Source organism: Petromyzon marinus, chromosome 24 (assembly GCF_048934315.1).
Source record: "Petromyzon marinus isolate PM22_M1 ecotype Great Lakes invasive population chromosome 24, UKy_Petmar_22M1.pri1.0, whole genome shotgun sequence".
In the NCBI taxonomy this organism is placed as follows: Eukaryota; Metazoa; Chordata; class Hyperoartia; order Petromyzontiformes; family Petromyzontidae; genus Petromyzon; species Petromyzon marinus.
The window spans coordinates 14,427,995-14,448,029 of NC_133690.1; the positions used below are offsets into that span (position 1 = coordinate 14,427,995).

The following is a 20,035-nucleotide window of genomic DNA, read 5'->3' on the forward strand; positions in this document are numbered from 1 at the left end:
AAGCTATTGGCTATCAATTTTATTTTCTTCGTGCTGCTGTAATAACTCGGCCTCGGTTATTACGACTCGGGCTATCAGCTCGGGGCACATTGCACCCACCCATCGTATCGCTTGTGCCGGTCTGCTTCCGCGGTTAACCACTCTCCAAACCCACTGACTCAACGGGCATAGTGGAGTTTGGAATTAAATAAGGGTCGGCAGTCCATGTCTCTCATTGGCTTACCCCCCCCCCCCCCCCCCCATCTGAACACCCCTTTCCAATGTTAAAACGACCTGACGCATGGTGGCACGGGTGGGTGCTGCCCACGTTTTGCAATGTGGAGTGCGCATTGTTTCACGTGGACTTTTTGGGAGCGATTGAGAGACTTGAGATGGGTTTATTCATGAGCGTGACAATAACATTACGCTAGAGCACTGTGGCATTGTGAAATATGTATGTTCAAATATACCATAGATATAAACTGCATGCATCGCAGCATACTTTTATTTGTATATTGAAATACGTTTAAAGTTCCGCGCGTATCACTTGATAACCAAAATGAGTACGATGATGATCACTACACCAAAGACATTTACATTTCCCTTTCTAAAATGCAGAGCGCGTGATCTTATCGAGAGAGCGGACAAAATATCCAATGGGGTGATTGGCATGGCTACGGTCACTTGTCAGAGACACTTCTTGCCATATGTCAATATCACTATTTTTTTCCATCATCATACTTCTACTGATCATCATAATCATCATCAGATATGATCTCTACATTGCTCGATGAAGGTCTCTCCAAAGCCATCGCAATGGAGTGCGCATGCTTGGAATAACACCGAGAGAGGCATGGAAAGGAGCACGTGCTTTTTGTGAAGCATTCTTCCGCTTTTTGACTCGAGAACCAAAAGTAGCAACGGCAAAGAGGGCACCAAAGGGCACCACCGAGGTTAATACTGTGCCCCTCATTTTGACTTCCTGGAAATCCAGCTTCGCAAGGTTTTCCTTTTTCTTTAATCACATTTCAATGTGCGTACAGGTAAGGTGTCGACAGGAGCGGTGGCGCGCTACGCCCTGTGATCAATCGCTTCGAAGGCACGGTTTATTGGAGCACGCAAATTGTCTGAAAATTACAAACCACGCTTTCCCGCGACACGGTCACGGGAATGCAGTACAGCAAGCGGGTTCCTAAAACGCACGTGCTTTCAAATAAAATGCCACAGACCTCGGGGTGGGTTGTCTCCGGGTTCTCGAGTTTCCTCCCGCACGAAGCAAAACACTCGTTAATTACCGAACGGAAATGAACCAGCATCCCAACGCAGGACCCTCCTGCAAAACATTCTTGGAACTCAGCAAGACCTTCCTGTATAAATGGACGATGTTTTTTTTATTTTCTTCTGATTATGAGACACAATGCCACGGTGAGTTGTTTCCGTGATTAAACAGTCGCGCCCGTGCATAATTGGCACTGCCTTAGAACGGAAGTACGTTATCGCAGTTGACGTTTCGGGCATCGAATCTTTTGCAGAGCTGATAGATGGACGTGTAGTTTAGAAGACTGGGGTTTTAAGTCAAGAAGTGGAATGTTTGAAATTTACATGCAAAGTTTAATATATATGTGTTTAGCATCAAACAAAACCTGAACAATTAATAAATAAAACAAATTTACAAATTCACTAACGTTAAAATGACCACATTTATGTGCAAAGGTGACGCGGTTTTCAGGCTTTGATCGCCTGGACGTGAAATTGTAGTTGTTTGCTCTGCATCTACATCAGTCATGCGAAATAAGAATGCCAACCTGTATCGCGGGGAAAATAGTTCAGAATGCATGAAATAATATTATTTAGCAAGGGGCTGGAACTCGCCCGAGAGGGATGCCACGGGGGAGATGGAGCGATTTTTAACCTCGTGTGCAGGTGCTGTGTGAAATGTTGCATCGCAAGATCGTGGGAGATGGTGACAACTTGCTTAGAGCCTTCATCCAGCAGTGGATTAATCATGGTTGATGATGATTCATGAGAGCTGTCCAAGAGGTTTTCACGGTTGTTACCACATGGCTCTCCAATGTGTTTTTCCCCACGTGCTGGGAGCTTCTTCAGGAATTGAGAACGGAATAAGAATAAGAAGTTTCCTGAAGAACTTTCAATTCTTGAGTAGCTTTGCCAATTCTTAAAAGCCCTTGGAGAGGGATGCACGTCCTGTTTGGGCATAGAAAAAAACACCCATGAAGTGGTCACAATGTAATTTAACGCCAGGGAACGACTCTATAGAGTCGATGTAAGACTTGTAGTGAGGTGCCTATCGGGCACAATCAATCCATCATCAACAACGAAACTGGGGAAGGAATGGAAACAAAGGAAAAGTGCTGCTTGGGGGTGGCGCTATTTAATGGCATCACGGGGTCGCAATTCCGTAAAACGACTTTACATCAACAAAGCGCACTCCATGAACGGAGCCCAAACACTGAGGATTTAGGCCGGGACATTCGACCACTTAAGTCAGTCATTTATCACCGGTTCGATTACTCGACAGATCGGAGAACGCAAAACTACTTAGGAGTTGAAGGGGGGGAATAAAATAAAAGTCTCACCCCTGTTTTCACGTGTGCCACTGGACGGGAGGTGGTCGGCGGGGATTAGTGACGTCGACCTTTGGAATTATTTGCGTAGAATAAAAAAATGACGTTCATAGGTAAGCTATTAATGGTTCTGCTTACGAGATTAAGAATAACATAACACAACTACATAAGCCACGATGAAAAATATATATAACGGAAGAATATACTGTACTCATTTCTACAACGTCTCTTTATTTTTTAACAAATATACATTTGTAATTAATTAATCATTGCCGACACCGGAACGCATGAATGAGCCGCATGGTCAAAATGTCAGTGACTAATTTGTGTTCTGGTTCCATAATACAGTGCGCGTGGCAGGGAATGATTCGCCCTTCTGAAAAAAAATAAACTGCGTCAAGGCATGATGTAGGTAACGTACCTCCGTTTGTAAAAGTGAGAATGTAATGCTGTAATTATAATAATTATCAGCCCTTTGCCAATCCGCTGCCGGAAGAATGGCTCCCCTCCCCCACGTCCTGTCAATCGTAGGGGTTGTTTGACCATACTTCACCACGCTGGTCAATGCGGGTTGGTTGATACTATAGCATATTGTTTTTTGCATTAACCTCACACTTGCTAATGCACTTCGCCCCAATACCTGCTCTTGCAACTTTTGGAAACTATTTCCTACTTTTTGGAAACTATCTACTCCAGTGTGATTTTTACAACTACCGGGAAAAAAGATCACACACTTGGTATAAAATAATTTACAGCGCTTTTTCAATCCACTGCTGGATGAAGACCTCTCTATGCCGGGTCCATGGGGGGGGGGGAGGCGTTGACCATACTTCACCACGGTGGTGATTGCACGATAAAGGGGAAGATGTCATAGCTGTGCCGCTTTCTATATCACTCGCCATTGATCTTAGGCGTGTCCAGGAATCGAACGCAGTTTCACAGGGCTCATAGCTGCTCCCACCACGCACGGTTCGTGTCAAACAAATTCCCATTTCGATGCAGTGCAATACAATAATTAATGCACTGTTTGTACGTGTCGCAAGAGCGCCGATTCGTTTGATGCTGTAGATCTTGTGCATACGTGTGTATACAATCATCAGGCGCGTACAGCGTGCAGCGACTTAAATTGCAACTGGAGCGAAAAAGGTCGGCAAACGTCGAAAAATTCGTCGACTGCGTCGGTGGCAAACCAGCAGGGACTGGAGTTTGGGAGAAAACAAAACTAAGCATGCCTCTCAGGGATTCGTTTCTCACTGAACATTTTCACGGGTCGCTGGTAGACTGGAGTGTCTGGCACGTAACTATCAGTAGCCAAGGCCATAGCGAGAAATATACTGGATGTGGTATGCCGGGTACTGATATAGTTTGCGTGTCACTATTAGACTGATGTAGGTGTCACATTGCTAGCGGTAGCCGCAACCATAGCGAGAAGTATACTGGGTGTGGTCTGCCAGGTACTGATATAGTTTGCGTGTCACTATTAGACCGATGTAGGTGGCACATTGCTTAACGGTAGCCGCAACCATAGCGAGAAGTATACTGGGTGTGGTATGCCGGGTGACGGTCGCTGACAGGGGGAGAGACCCGGCTGAAATGAAGCTCCCGCTGAGCACTCTCAGTGCTTCGTGCCTTAAACCCGACGCGAGACTTGCAAACGGCTATTGCGCAAATTTCCGCCCATTGTGCGCCGAGTCACGACGAGCGCGGAGAGGAAGTTTGGCTTTGGCCAGTAGGGCTCTGTGCGCCACTTCTATAAAACGCGACTGGGGCTTGGCTGTGTCACTCCGGTGCGCGCGCGCGCGTGTGCGTGTTGTGTGTGTTGTGCGTGCGGGTCTCCGCATCAACATGTCGACATCAAGCTCCAGGAAAACGACTGAGCCAGCGGAGTAAGTCCTATACATTTATAATGCCCGTACTCACGCGGAATTGCACCGTAGTACAAGGTTAAAGTCCTGCGTACGTACAGGCACAGTGCTTAATTATTGGCCGAGCATCGGTTGGTGTGTGTGCTGTTGGGATACATATAGGGTATAATACAGTAGAGGGTAATTGTGGATTGCCGTACATCGTACTGCAGTGGCAGTGCCTTACGCCGATGATCCATACACCGAGCCAGTGGTATAAGCAGCGTCCCGGAATATTAAATTAATAATGCCCTGGCAATGGGTATACAATTACCGCATCGCCGAGGAAATGTTTCACAGCGATACAAAGTACTGGACTGAGTTGCAACCATCGTGGAGCAGAATGTACTTCGGAATCCCGAGTTCATCAGGCCCTGCGAATATTCACACAGAGGGAAGTTGTGACTGGCGGGAGAGAGGACGTCAGCGAAGGGACGGGTGTAGGCTCGGATCGTTACATCGCAAGATCGTGCGAGATGGTGACTGCTTTTGGCGGGGCTTCATCCAGCAGTGGATCGATCATAGCTACCGATGATGATGAATAATTGCGATTGTACGGATGGTGGAGTTGGTGGCGCAGTGGTTAGCGCACCGCATGAGTTGTAAACACGATCGACTCCCTGGGCCATGGCTCACATCAGTCAAGAGAGTGATGTGGGAGCGTCTCTCGCTCCCCCCCCCCCCCAACCTTAAACTGACCAAGGTAGTGAAGTATGGTCAAACATACTTCACTACCTTGGGGAAGTCCTCATCCAGCAGTGGATTGACCAAAGAGCCGTGGTATTAACTAATAGACATGTCACGCGGTCAACGTTTTCACTTTGCCCGGAGGATAGACTGCGAAACACATAGCCTATATTATATAATTATATATTCTGAAAGTGTATATTTTTGGCAGGTTGACGGGATATGTGACGGATGTTGTGGGCTGTATGTGTAATTAATCATACATTAGCTGCATTGGGTTACCCCCGTACTGTGAACATGAACCCATTTTTACTGCAGCGATGTCGTCGAATCTCATCACAGCCGACTGTATAGGGTCTTCAAGTTTTACTGCATTGATCATTTCATCATCATCAGCCGTGAATTATCCACCGCTGGATGAAGGCCTCCCTAAACCGTTGCCATCTCCCATGATCTCGAGATCATGGGCACGAGCCATGCTTCAAGTGAAGAAGAGGCACACTTGTGTGGGGAGCGGTGGCGCAGTGGATGTGCACTGCCCTACGAACCCAGCCACTCGAGTTCGATTCCAGCTCATGGCCAACAGTGACGATTATCTGGGCCTCCCCCCAGGTCGACTCAGCCTCAAATGAGTACCTGGTGCGGTGTGCAAACATCGCCACTAGGGAGATAAAGGCGGCCGGGCGTGGTGTTGGCCACCACCCACCCACATTTGAAGTTGCCAGACTTAATTTGCGCTCGCGAACAGCACTTGCCCCAATATTATGATAAAGGCTGTACGGGGCATCTTTGTCTTACACTCTTAAGTGGACCCACACCTCTCCACATTGCGTGGGACGTGTTCAGCAATTATCCGGTGTGTGAAGTGTGCAACGATCGACGTAATGTGTACTGTGCATGTACTTGAAAGGGATAGAATTTGGGAAGTATTATTCGTTCAAAAGCCACCTTACCACGTGTCATATGTAAGTTCCTCTTTGCATAACAGTACCGTCAAGTATTTTATCTGAGTCTGTATAATAATCGACCAGGTGGGGAGGATCCCATCATCTGGGGGGAGGACCCCAATCATCCGGGAGGACCCCATTGCTACAGAGTAAATAATAGACAAAGCCCCCCATGCCATATTGTTCAAGGGGGGCTTTGGTCATACTTTGCCACGCTGGTCAGTGCAGATTAGTGAAGGGGGAGCCCAGGTCTGGTTCAGATATCGCTTGCCACTGATGTTAGTCGCGGCCTGGAATCAAACTCACTGTTCCTATTCAGTGCAAAAGACAATGAGCGTATTGATTTTTAGGCTAATAAACTAAATAATGTTTCGTTATTTGTGTAGATAAAAGAGCGTAATTCTGGGTATGTAAGGCTCTTTTTTTGTTACCGATGCTGCTGCATGGCAACGCACATTGAGTTAGTGAACGGTGTTGCTTTGCCATTGAACTGGGTCCCATATTTCATATGGCGAGCTCTTGCCAATAACATCCGGTAATCCAGCAGCATTTTTTTTCACGAACCTGACTCTGCTGATGAGACCCAGATGGTCGAAATCGGTCCCGAGTTTGCTGATTGATAACATTGGCCTGGAAAGCCAATAGGCTGATGGAATTAAACAATAGAACATATAAAAAATATATATTTTATTTTACCACGTAAGGCCCACTGAGTTACATTGTTTTTTTTTAAAGCGACCTGGCCACAAATTAAATCTCAACGAAGTGGCTTGTCATGTGGAAACGTATAGCAGCCAAATACGCTAAATGCATGTTTCTAAATGTGGAGGGAAACCCCGGAGTAATCCAGGAGACCCCGGGGAGAGACATGAAAACTCCAAATATACAGGCATCAGGGTCAGGATCGAACCCACGACCTCCTGTATACCAGGCATAGGCAGTTAACATCTCATGTGGAAACGTATAGCGGAAAATACTCAACAGGCATGTTTATCAATTTGGAGGTGAAAACCGGAGAAAAATCCACGCGACTGCGGGGAGAGAGACACGCAAACTCCAAATATACAGCAGCAGGCGTCAGGGTCGGGATCAACCCACAACCTCCTGTGCACCAGGCGAGGTAGTTAACATCTCGCCACCCCCCTTTCAAATATAAATACGTGAGGTGCGGGGGGGGGGGGGGGGAGGTCATTGAGTTCAACTCCCCGTCACGGCTAACATCGGCGTCAAGTTCTTCGTACGTATGCTTGCCCCGGCAACGGGTGCGCTGACGTGGAGCTGCGCGTGCGACCGCGCGCACAGGGAGCCCGTGGACGAGGTGCTGCGAATGCCGCCGATGATGCTGATGTGCGGCGGGTGCCGGCAGCCGATCAGTGACCGCTACCTCCTCAAGGCCATCGAGCAGTTCTGGCACGAGGACTGCCTCAGCTGCGATCTCTGCGGCTGCCGCCTGGGCGAGGTGGGACGAAGGCTCTACTACAAGCTCGGACGCAAGCTCTGCCGCCGTGACTACCTGCGGTAACCGTGGGGGGGGGGGGGGGGGGGGGGGAGAGGTTTTGCTCGGGAAATGGCTGGAGCCCTTGGCTTGAAGCTTTCGTGACTGCAGGCATTCATGTTCTTTGGGTCTTTCGGTGAAGTCAGGTAGTTAGAGGTTAAAATTTAATAGAAATAAAATTAATGAAAAACTGCGACGTTTCGATCACAACACAAGCGATCGTCATCAGGACGATCGCTTGTGTTGTGATCGGAACGTTGTAGTTTTATTTTATTTTTATTCATTTGAACCCATCTACGTAACTTTACCAAAAGATCATTAGACCTCCTTTGCCAGTACCAAAATGTAATTATAGCTTTTTCCCCTTTTTTCTGGCAACAAAACTGAAACCTTTTTACAAGGATTCATGTCTGCATTAACCACAATACCTGCAGTCAAAATGCAAACAAAAAACATACTATGATAATATATGATGCATTGTCCTTGAAACTGATTGGTCCACACCAAGGGACGGCTTTCTTTTGAGCCTCGACCCCATTGGTGCTCGACCAGATGACGCCAGAAGACGTACAGCTCAAAGACAATGCACTATCAAAGTAATGAGGGCTCGGGGTGAGCATCTACATCATTAGACCTCCTTTGCCAGTACCAAAATGTAATAATAGGGTTTTTCCCCTTTTTTTCACTCCGAAGCCCTCATTACTTTGATAGTGCATTGGCTTTGAGCTGTGTGACGCCTTTTGGCGTCATCTGGTCGAACACCAATTGGGTCGAGGCTCAAAAGAGAGCCGTCCCTTGGTGTGGACCAATCAGTTTCAAGGACAATGCATATATTATCATAGTATGTTTTTTGTTTGCATTTTGACTGCAGTTATTGTGGTTAATGCAGACACGAATCCTTGTAAAAAGGTTTCAGTTTTGTTTCCAGAAAAAAGGGGAAAAACCCTATTATCATATTTTACCAAAAGACCAAAAGAATATGGCTGGAGTTGCCTGGTGATTGAGATGGAGGGGGGGGGGGGGTAGTGGGAAGAAACGAAATGTCATTGATTGATTTAACATAATGTATAGGTTTTTTGCGTTTTTAATGGAGGAGTGTGGTCACCATTGTGACGGAGTGCTCTCGCCGGTGACTTTCACTCGATCTGACGCAGGTGGCCCTCGCGAAAGAGGCAATGTCTCACGTGTTTTAATGGGTATCTTTATGGTTCAGCAATGGATACTGACGAATGACTGACGACATCTCATGCATGTCAGCCCCTTATCAGTCCCCTACCTTATTACAGACCTATTCAGAGTTTATTGGACACCCCGTGCCCTGATAAGTCTCAACGTTTATTCTACAAAGTCCCATCACAAGGGATAAAAATAAACAAATATATTTATTTTGCTTCTATTAAAACGGCTTGACGCCATATGGACCTGAACACTCAATCTCCCTGTACAAGAAGACAGGTACAATGTAGGGATTGACAGGTTTGACATCTGATAACCCAGCAGAATTGGTATAACAAGCCTCATTTTGTATGGGGGGGAGGAAGACTATGAAATCGCTATGCTTGAGAGCGTGGTTTCATCATGCGTGGCTGAAACCCACAATTATAATCAAGGGATCATCATTGCAATACTTTTGGTTCTTGATTTAAAAGCAGAATGATGGAAAGACATGTTTCCATACATCTTTGCAAGTTCTCTAATCCATGTGTTCCTACTTAAATGTCAGTGAAACTCTAAACGTTGACCTCTCCACCGCTTCTTTGCGTTAATGTGCAGACCATTTTACCCCCTCTTCAGTCATCTGCAATTGCGCGCACACAATCATCCTGCCTAAAGTGTGTATTTGCTATTTATTTACCAAGTTATATACCCAGTTCTGAGAGCCAACATGTAACGAAAAAAACTACAGGCATTTTGTAGCTTAAATAACTCCCACTGCAGGGCTTTTCAAGGGGGTCTTCATGTGAACCACCGAGATGAGTCCCATGGTATCTCAGCCAATAATCTCTCTTAGCCTAATGGTTTAGAGGCATTTCATTGGTGGGAGGTGGCTGGGTGTCTCGGGTCAGCGGGCACCTGGACAACACTGCTGAGAGCCCGAGTTTAGTTTAATAGTTTGTTATAGTTTAACACGTAGGCTTTCGCGACCATTATTATGAATAGTTTGTTATAGTTGGAATCGGAGTTTCAGCCGCATGTGATTTAACATGCTTCAGTAGTGCAGTGTGAGTATTTGGCCTGACCCAATGACTGCCCCAAAAAAATATGATATAAATGCTTTCCACTTAATTTTGATGAAATTCCAGCTCTAAGAATGTTAAATTCGCGTTTGAATGGCATACGATGGACATTTGTAGAAAATTTAAACAGTAGACCCTGTTGGTCTATTGGAGTCACTTGAGATGTAGTTATGTAGTGTCTTCTTCAAGGACTATCCTTTGACAAGGGGTCATCCACAGCTAGCTGCAGAGTTTATTTGCCCTTGTGACATGAAGCCCATAACACAAATTGAATATAATACAGCAAAGGCAAAACAATCAATAACATACTTTCACGAATGGAACAATAATTCTGTTCCCTAACAAGTAAAGTAATAAATATCCAAAAACGGAGGAACTAAATACATATGAAATATCTAAATACGGAGTTTCTAACGAGAAATATTATGCAATAATTACATGTTGTGCACATTAAACACACAACTATTTGTATTTAATTGTGCAGCGGTGAGCACACTGTGCTGTGGACCCAGAAGCCGAGTCTGACTTCCAGCCATGACCAACATCATTTGTGAATGTGGTGATAAATATGAACCGGTTTTGGCCTCCCTTAAATTTACCAAGCCATATTGACCAGCACGGTGAAGTATAGTAGAACAACCCCCACGACTGACACGGTGTAGTTGAGGCCTTCATCCGGAAATCGATTGACAAAGGGCTGTAAATAATAAATTGTTACTATTATGTAACTTAACATAGAATGGTATTTCCTGCAAAACACTGTGAGGTTTATTGAAATGTAAATAGAGTTGCGTGGAGACAATTAGCTTTCCTGTTTGCGGCAGTGGGTTTATACGCGCAGGTTTTACTTGTAGGAATGTTATCGTGGCTATAAAGTGTGAGAGATACAGCTTAACGGTTTTTCAAAATTAGTGCCAGGGCGCGCTGGATGGTGGGACAAAATAAATAAAATAAGTGGCTTCCGCTTTCCCACATTGGCGATATTTTGTTTTGAGAAGGCGCAACGTTAAATAGATATGGCTTCGAAGAAGATGGAAGAAAAAAACACGCGAAAGGGCATCGCTTCATGGAAATTATTGTCGCTCACGTGCAGAGTCAACACAAAAATATTCAAGCGTGTATTTACAATCGGAGTGGAAATTATTCATCCATCCACCCACGTCTGGGCGATTCGATGAATCATTGCGTTTCAGGATCGTGATTCGATAATTTTATGCACGTACATTATGGTGAATAGTAGATCCTCTAGTAGCTGCACGTGTAATTTATTTATATTACATTTAAAAAAATACCTTGAGATGGAGCATGACATTTGCAAGGGTGTCCAGGCTGACACGTATCCATTACATACAGCGTATACGAATTGAAAACTATCGATTCTCAAGGACACGGTTGGGTGCACGTGATCGCAAGCGTAAGAATAGATGTCATTCGATGGATCGGTGCATCGTTGGCACCGTTAGTTATTACACCTCATCACGCCAAACATGGGCTAACAAACCACTCACAGAGTACACAGCACTAAATGCTTACGTGGGAAAACAATAAACCGGACTTATACTTTTGCCATAATGCACTTCTGCCCCACGTGCGACCGGCAAACCAGTGGCTAACGGATGTGTGCCAGCCTCGTCATCGGTGGTAATTGAGTCAGCATTTCTTTTATTTTTACAAATATATCATCATAGTCTTGGTCCAGTGAAGATTTCAAGTCTTTTTTTTTTGTTTAACCAGGTGAGAAATAAAGAGACCCGGGGAAAAGCTCATTTGCAAGGGTGACCTGGGGCATTAGTAAAAATTTTCGGGCAGGTTTTGAATTTTGGCGGAGCGGCAGCCAGGGAGTGGGACACGTCCGGTGAAATCGGCTCGTGTGTACGTGGCGTCGCAGGATCGTCGGTGGTGGCAGCGGCTTTGGGGAGGCCTTCATCCAGCAGTGGATTAAGCATGGCTTAATGATAACAATACAACGCGGCTTGGCACAGCCTTCGCCCGCGGCCAGTTAAACCGGTGGCTGACGTCTCTGTCCAGCGCCGGATCTAAGGGGCGGGGAGATGGGGGGGGAGGGACGATTGCCCCCCAACTCCCACTTGAGACTCACGACAATTGCCATTATATTGACATTTAACAGAAATAATGCGTCGAACGAGTTTATTTATGTCTGCAGGGCCCTATTTGTACATAGGTGTGTGTGTACGTTGAACTTATGTCGCACCGTACGTAGCCAACCGTGCTAATCGGGAGCGTGCGGGGTGGGGGGGGGGCAACAAACGAAACACAAAAAAGCTGCGCTAAAGAAATGAGTTTTCAACCTCGAGGTCCACACCGATGACCCAGTGTGGACCTCTGCAGCCAAACATATCTCGACCGTTAGGGCTCCAGTCTGCTCTTGTTCAAGTGCCGGCCCACTGCCTACTGGGCTTGAAAACGTTGGGACCCCCCCCCACCCACCCAAAACCACCCCGCACCTTCCACCTGCATTGAGAATTTACGAGATCCGCCTGTGTCTGTGCCTGTGCCCGCCGCGTCGCCCAGGCTCTTTGGGCAGGACGGTCACTGCGCGTCGTGCGGGAAGCGCATCCGAGCCTTCGAGATGACGATGCGCGTGCGGGACAAGGTGTACCACCTCGAGTGCTTCAAGTGCGCCGCCTGCCAGAAGCACTTCTGCGTGGGCGACCGCTACCTCCTCGTCAACTCGGACATCATCTGCGAGCAGGACATCTACGAGTGGAGCAAGATCAACATCATGATGACCTGAGTCGCCTGGGGAGGAATGGCAGCAGCAGCAGCAGCACAAGAAGCTGATGGATGACGGAAGGCCTGGTTCTGGGAGGATAGAGGCTTGCGGGCTCGAAGAGGGGGAGTCCAACCCAACCCAAAGGCGGCACTCTGGCTCCATGCAGGATATTTCGTTCCAAAAACTACCGACAGAGACGTTTAAGAAGGACGCAAGTTGCGTGTGGTCCAAAACAAGAGGAGTCCGATGGAGGTGCAGCAGTCACTCGCTCACGCCACTGCTGCTGGAAGGGTCTCCACGAGTAGGAGCTCAAGAGAGCCCCTCTAGAGGTGCGTGTATTGGCCTAATCTTCCACGTGTATTGGCCTAATCTTCCACGTGTATTGGCCTAATCTTCCACGTGTATTGGCCTAATCTTCCACGCTGGCCAGGAGGTGGGAGCACCCATGCTGTTACTCCACGGGCACGCGACCTGCCGATCAACGAACTGTGCTTGACGCCTGTTTACAAATGAACCTTATGGCGGGACCCTGGGGTCCCATAAGCCCCCGGCTCTCGCATAAACTGCGTTGCGACGCCGTTGTATGTCTGTTGAAGGCGAACGACACGGCGATCTATTCCTCTCGACGAGCTCTACACGATGCGCTAATCAAGGTTTAAAAGTTTTGTTTCTTCTGCGCATTCGTCATCGCTGTGCTTGGACACGACACGACGACAGAGCGATCCGCGCCAGGCGGGTCGTGGCGTTTATGTGCGCGGTGGGACGGAGTCGGCGAATGTTTTTAATCATTTACGATTTTGACTTCCGGTTATTGGTGACCCCGGGCACCCGCCATGAGGTTCGTTTAATAAACATGCGTATCGAGGATTTATTTGGCTGTTCTACATTTCAACATAAGCCACTTCAGCTTTTATCATCTGTGGCCAGGACGCTTCTGGAAAAAAAAAGCGCTATATAGCTCAGTGGGCCTTACATTGGTATTTAAACAACAAAAAAAGTTGATTTTTTTAAAATTTAGTTTAGCGAGTCTTGTCACGCGCACAAAACGCGCCGATGAGTGACTGACTTCAGCACCACCGGCGGTGTAGACGCAAGATTAGCGTCCGCCTTACTTTCCGGAGCGTCTTATAACCCGGAGAATACAGTATATATGCAAAGTATTATTTTCCTCAGTTTTATTGAGTCAACAAACCACCTCTGAGGGGAGGTCCAATAATGTTCTTCTGGGCCCAAAAAAGCCGACATGAATTACAAGCAATGGTACTGAAGAGTAAATAATACTGCCTGGTCCGGAGATTGCTTTTGTCGTAACAGACGATGGTGCGAAACGAGCGTTGGACTTTCTGACATCTATGGTCACTGTGGTCAGGCTGTAGAAGGATTTGCTTTAAGAGGATACATTTTTTTAAAAGTAAGCCAACTTGATAGCAGTCAGACAAAAGAAGTTTGCAATACTGTATTTGTGCAGGCTTCTGCTGGTGAATTGTGAATGGATATTTGTTCTGGATATAATGATTTGTTCCCAAAACCTCATTCCGCATGATACCCATGTTTCACTTAACTGGCATTATTCATTCAGGGCAACTATTCAATTCAATAAAATATAAATAAATTAGATTGTGGTTACTCTAGCGGCCTCTCATGGCCGAAAATATCACGCGAACCTATGGCATTACACTTATAAGAACTGATAAACATTGGTTCTCACGCATGTGATTTGATGTGTGTATCGTGGCTATAAGAATCAATATTTACTGATGAATTGATGCATTGCTACAGCCGTAATATGTGTAAATTCATTATGACATTTGGCAATTTAAACATGTTTACACATTTACAATCCATTTCACATATGCGTCTGTCGATTAATGTAGATGATAATGGAATAGAATAATGAAATATGTAATACAAGAATATTGTTGGAAAAAAATCTAAACTTACATGCAAAAATGTACAGATAAGAGTTGTGCGAACGCTAAGTCTACAAAATGAGGTAATCTCTTAAAATATTGTTTCGGAGTCTAATCTGTCATTCGGAAGCCTATTGACTGCCCACACGATGCAGATTTCCTACCTGTGAAACATGCCCTACACATTTTCACACGGCTTGTTGTCACCCTCTTTGATATTTAACTGTAGCCATCCGACTATTGCGAAGAGAGTCTGTACACGTCCGAATTACGGCTCACTCTCCTGAACAGCGACATCAGAGATTGCCGTATTATCGTAGCATTACCATTTGCGAAACTGCCATGACCTACATTAATCTACAGGCGTCATTAAGAGAGGGATTGTCAATAGTTGCACGGCCTGCCTCGATGAAGGTCGGCTGTGGCATGCACAGGTGATATCGTGGATAAAAGAGTTACTGTAGAATGGGGAAGAGGGTTGAGTCCCCTTAAATGTGTCAACTGGAAGTCTATTAAAGAAATAGACATTCGTCAACAACACTGCCTTACAAGAAGAATGCAAATCATCGGCGACGTTAAGAGAAATGGCCGTTCACAGCACATGAAGAAGGGCCATTGCCTGAAACGTCGCCTATCATATTTATTTTTAAGGTGGTGTTACTAACGAATGTGATGAATTTTTATGTTTTGTATTAAAGCAATACGGTTTGCATGAGAATGCTGCTCCCTAATGGGAGAATACACGTATATGTGTATATGTATTTTGCAAAAAAAACTCTTAAAAACCTTGCACAGGATGTGTTTTCAAATCCATTAAATCGACTGCGGACACGAGGGCGGGAGTTGAGAAACACTGCCATGGGGAAAGAGGAAAATATAAAAAAAACACACACAGGGCTGGGAGTTGGACCATGTGCAACTGCTGCCTCGCGTCAGTAAACGTCCTCCGATTAATATCTTGGGAGAATGGGGCGAGGATTGGCGTGGTCATCCACTGTGCCTGCTCCAACAGCGCTCAGCGTGTTTTTTTTATTTAAAGCCCCGCAGTTATAGACGTCTGTTTGGAATGATAAGATTAATTTACAGCGTAGGGTTAGTCTAACATAATACTTTCTTACAGCCCCCTTGCCCGGCCACTGCTGGATGAAGACCTCCCCACACCGTGCTTGTCACAGGGGTTGTTTGATCTTACTTGGGCGTCGCGAGATGTGAACTTCCTCGCCGGGTATGCAGGGGGGACGTCGATTCGATCCTGACCCTGACGCCTGCTGTATATTCGGAGTTTGCATGTCTCTCTCCCCGTCGTGTGTGGGTTTTTCTCCGGGTCCCCTGGTTTTTCCTTGCACATTTTAAAATGTGCCTTTTGGAGTATTTGGCTGCTATAAGTTTACACATGATAAGCCACTTCGTGGCCAGGTCGCTTTTGAAAAAAGAGCTATACAGCTCAGTGGGCCTTGCTTGTTAAAATGAAAAATAATTCAATAGTAATTGTTCACCACACGGTGCCACAGTCGTTAGTGCACGGTGATATAAATCTAGCAATCTGAGTTCGATTCCCAGCCATGGTCAACGTCAGTGGCGAGTGATAACTGAACCAGTTCTGCCCCGCCCCCATCCCGACACCAACCCGCACTGACCGGCGTGGTGAAGTATGGTTAATCAACCTCCACAACCGACATGGCATGGGAAGGCCTTCGTCCAGCAGTTGATTGACAGAGGGATGTAACATATTGTCATTATATACAGAATTCAGTATTTCATATATTATATATTTCGTCTTTTTCCCTGGATACGAAACAAATAATCCAATCGGAAGTCTCGCAGAGCGATGTACCGCTGTTGTTGAGAATGGTCTGCTAAGGTGACATCACAGAATTACTTCAAGTTACCGAAATTACAAATGGTGGGGGGCGGGGGGGGGCGCAGTGATTTTCCACTCACCTTGCTACAGAGATAATTTGTTCGTGACATTACGGTAAAACCAGTAATTTCTATCCTCAGAACTGTAATTTAGCCAAACTAAGTGCCGAAATCGAATATTATACGTTGTGTTTTTTTGTACAATCAATGACTGGGCTGAGACAGCCTAGTTTAGCCATAGGTGGCTGCCTAGATTCAAACCCAAAATATTTCAGTGGTGCCAGTTCGTGGCTATGACCTTTAAGCCACGTCCAGACCATCTTTTGTTCTAATGATAAGCAATAAAAACCGTTTACAACCTGGTATGTTCTTTTGGAATGGAACGATCTGTCGATTAAAATATATTCTAAAGCGCATCGTGTATGCACACACGTAACAAAACGTGTTCCAGTATTTATAATTTATAGTAAGTCAGTAAAAATTGTATCACGATAGATTCCTAATTCACTTGTGACCACGAATCATGATAATTCATCAAACCTGATAGGGCTGAAATGTTACATTCATAATGTACAAAGTATTGGGCCAATTGGCCAAAGTTATTAACTTCTCTCACCGTGAATAAGATCATTAATGTTGTATTTGCCAGATGGTCACTAATATGAATTATACATTTATCTGTACAGTCCAATATCACATATCCAACTCGCTGGGGGCTGATGGTATAGACCGGTATTCTTAATTGTATTTTTTCATTTGCTACACATCCAGATAATACGACAAATCGCTACCCTTAAACACCCAGTCGTTCATAAAAGTTAAAGGCGGTATAGTACTATAGTAATAGAGCAAGTGCAGAATCACTGAACCGGAATTGATAGCCTGAAAGCATTTAGCACGGGGCCCTTGAAAGTTCGGGGCCCGTACCATATGTAGTTACTTTTGCTACTTGAATAATCCGGCACTGGTCACACTGTGTGTTCAAAAACTGCACAGGGCTGGTTAATTCTGCGCCTCCGAGTTTCGCGAAATTCGTGCAGGTTATAAATGGTTTAATTATCATTAATTAGGTAGGGCGGATATGTGACGTTTGGTATATATTGTAATGGCGCGGTTATGAGACAAAGCACCCGATGGGAATGGCAATGGTGCTCTATCAGCATTTACAGAGTTGGGTGGAATCTGCCCCTTTCATATTTGTATATCACCATATAAATGCTGTTCGTAGCCGGAAACGAAAATTGTGTGTCTATTTATTTATTTATTTGCTACGACAGCTGTGTTGTACATTTTTGATCTTCATGGCGGCACCCCGGGGTACCAAATAGTACAAAGTGGGCCGAGGCAATTAAACATTTTATTTCTGGGACACTATTTTTTCGAGGGGTGTTACTTAACTCGGCGACTAGGGCACCAATCAATCCGAAATCAGTGCCACACTCCGCGATGTCGTAACGCAGCGAGGACGTTTAGCGCTGAATCCCTGAACGCTCGCGGTACGCACCGTAGCGGTGCATCGTGAGTGCAGCTCGTCGAGATGAGTCGATTGCCGCATCGCCCACCATCAACAGAGACTCAAAATGACTGCGTCACGGACATTATGCGAGAGTCGGGGTGCTATGGTACCCCGGGGTCACCGCCATAAGGTTCATTGGGCCAAAACATTAAACAGTATGAATGTGTGTAGAAATAAAACGCTGAATTCATAACGCGTGCCTTAATATCCAGCGGGGTGCGAATGTTATTTTATTAATAGCACAAGAAATAGCTTACCAACTTAATAAGTCTCTCCTGCCAGCACTTGCGCGAGAAAGCGATTGTTGGGCTGCACATTTACCCATTGGGGCCGTCCATAAATGACGTCACGCACCTGGGGGGGGTCAGACATTTGTGACGATGTGTGACGAGGGAGGGGGGTGTGTTTGAGAAATGTGACGTCATATCAAAATGCGCAACTTTCAATAAACATAGACAACACGTTCTACTTAATTAAATAGACTTTTTAAATAAATGTTTTCTCCTACAACATCAGAGTGCAGCGCCGCATTAAATACGCACTACGATGACAATAGTTTAAAGCGATTTGAAGCATATTCTATTTTCAAAATGGAAATATGGTTTGGGGGGGGGGCAGAGCTTTGTGACGTCATATTTGAGGAGGAAGTCTGACTTTTTGTGACGCCGTGTGACGAGGGGGGGGGGTCAAGAATCGTCCAAAATCGCGTGACGTCATTTATGGACGACCCCATTGCTCTACATTGCCTGATGAAACATAACAACGCTTTCATTCCTTAGTCTGGGTGCTCAGAACAGCACGTGTGTGTGTGTGCGCGATTTCCAACGACACACTGCGTCTTAATAACCTGTGACAATCGGGCTGTGAGTGGCGAGAATGGAAGTGCATAGCCACGGATTACTGATCGTAATGGATTTCAAAGGGAATTTCAATCAATTTGTTCAATGCAGAGACAGAAATACTTCTCTGAAACACTAGGAGGCAGCAGAGTCACGCTGGATCAGGGAAAAACTTGCGTTTAGGCAAATGATGTTACCAGACTACTTCCAACCCCAGGCTTGAGAGCTGCTTTGAAGCATAGCTTTTTTTTTACTGAAACAGCCAAATGATGATTGAATACGGAAATCTTGACATGGAAAAAAGGTAAAGGCGCAGCCCTGATATTTATTGCTCATGTCACTGCTGCCAGAAGGGCCTCCACTCCGGAGGGCATTTGATCATTATGACGGTACCCCGGGGTACCAAATAATACAAAATGGGCCTCCACTCCGGAGGGCATTTGATCATTATGACGGTACCCCGGGGTACCAAATAATACAAAATAGGCCGAGGCAATTAAATATTTTATTTGTGGGACACTATTTTTTTCCAGGGGTGTTACTTAACTCTGCGACTGGGGTCCCAATCAATCCGAAATCACTGCCACACTTCGCGATGTCGAAACGCCAAACAGCATTAAAAAATCCGTTATCAACTTTGAATAGTGCATTTTGTGTACAGCTCGTCGAGATGAGTCGATTTGCCGTATCGCCGACCATCAATAGACTAAAAATGACTGCATCACGGACATTATGCAAGAGCCGGGGAACTATGGTACCCCGGTGAACCACCATACGGTTAATTTGGCCTACTCTTCCGCGACACTTTACCCATTACAATAATAGCAGCATCTCTTGGACGACTATGACTGCATTAATCATCGATACTTGTGTTGAGTAGATAACAGCAATTAATTATTGAGACAATAAACCTAATTATCCATGAATAATGAGACGTCTGTTTTTTTATGTCCACAAAAAAAGAAAATCCATGAATGTGTTGCATGTTGAGAACCATATTACCCTGTGGCATTCATTTAATCGAGTCAACCAATTTTTACCTTCGTGGTCTCATCGGCAGAGTCAATGAATTAATTAGCTACAGTTAAAATTTTTATTTAAAGCTTTCGTGACTGCAGGGATTCATATTATTGGTTCTTTCGGTAAAGTCACGTAGAAGGGAAACAATAAAATAATAAAAAAATGTGACTTTATCGAAATACGTGACTTTACCGAAAGAACCAAGAATATAGCTACAGTTTGTAAATCTACCCCTAAAAAAATTATTAAACAATGGCCCAGCCACTTCTGCCGTTCTCAGCAGGGTGAGGTATGGTGAAATAACCCCATGACCCGCACGCCA

The 20,035-nt window shown here is 45.4% G+C and overlaps 1 protein-coding gene across 1 annotated transcript; it reads left to right on the forward strand.

Moving 5' to 3' along the window:
- The first annotated feature begins 4,239 nt into the window (after positions 1-4,239).
- Positions 4,240-19,622, forward strand: LMO2 (LIM domain only 2). The gene is made up of 3 exons (XM_032960033.2): positions 4,240-4,450; positions 7,405-7,620; positions 12,367-19,622. Exons 1-3 carry the CDS (start codon positions 4,410-4,412, stop codon positions 12,587-12,589), a joined length of 480 nt encoding a protein of 159 aa, XP_032815924.2. The 5' UTR covers positions 4,240-4,409; the 3' UTR covers positions 12,590-19,622.
- Positions 19,623-20,035: the final 413 nt, after the last annotated feature.

What these genes read in the sequence shown, in the direction of transcription:
- LMO2 (XM_032960033.2), top strand. Translation starts at nt 4,410, where the DNA reads ATGTCGACATCAAGCTCCAGGAAAACGACTGAGCCAGCGGA. An exon ending in AAAACGACTGAGCCAGCGGA is followed by an intron (nt 4,451 to 7,404) that starts GTAAGTCCTATA and finishes CCGCGCGCACAG; the next exon opens with GGAGCCCGTGGACGAGGTGC. An exon ending in TGCCGCCGTGACTACCTGCG is followed by an intron (nt 7,621 to 12,366) that starts GTAACCGTGGGG and finishes CGCGTCGCCCAG; the next exon opens with GCTCTTTGGGCAGGACGGTC.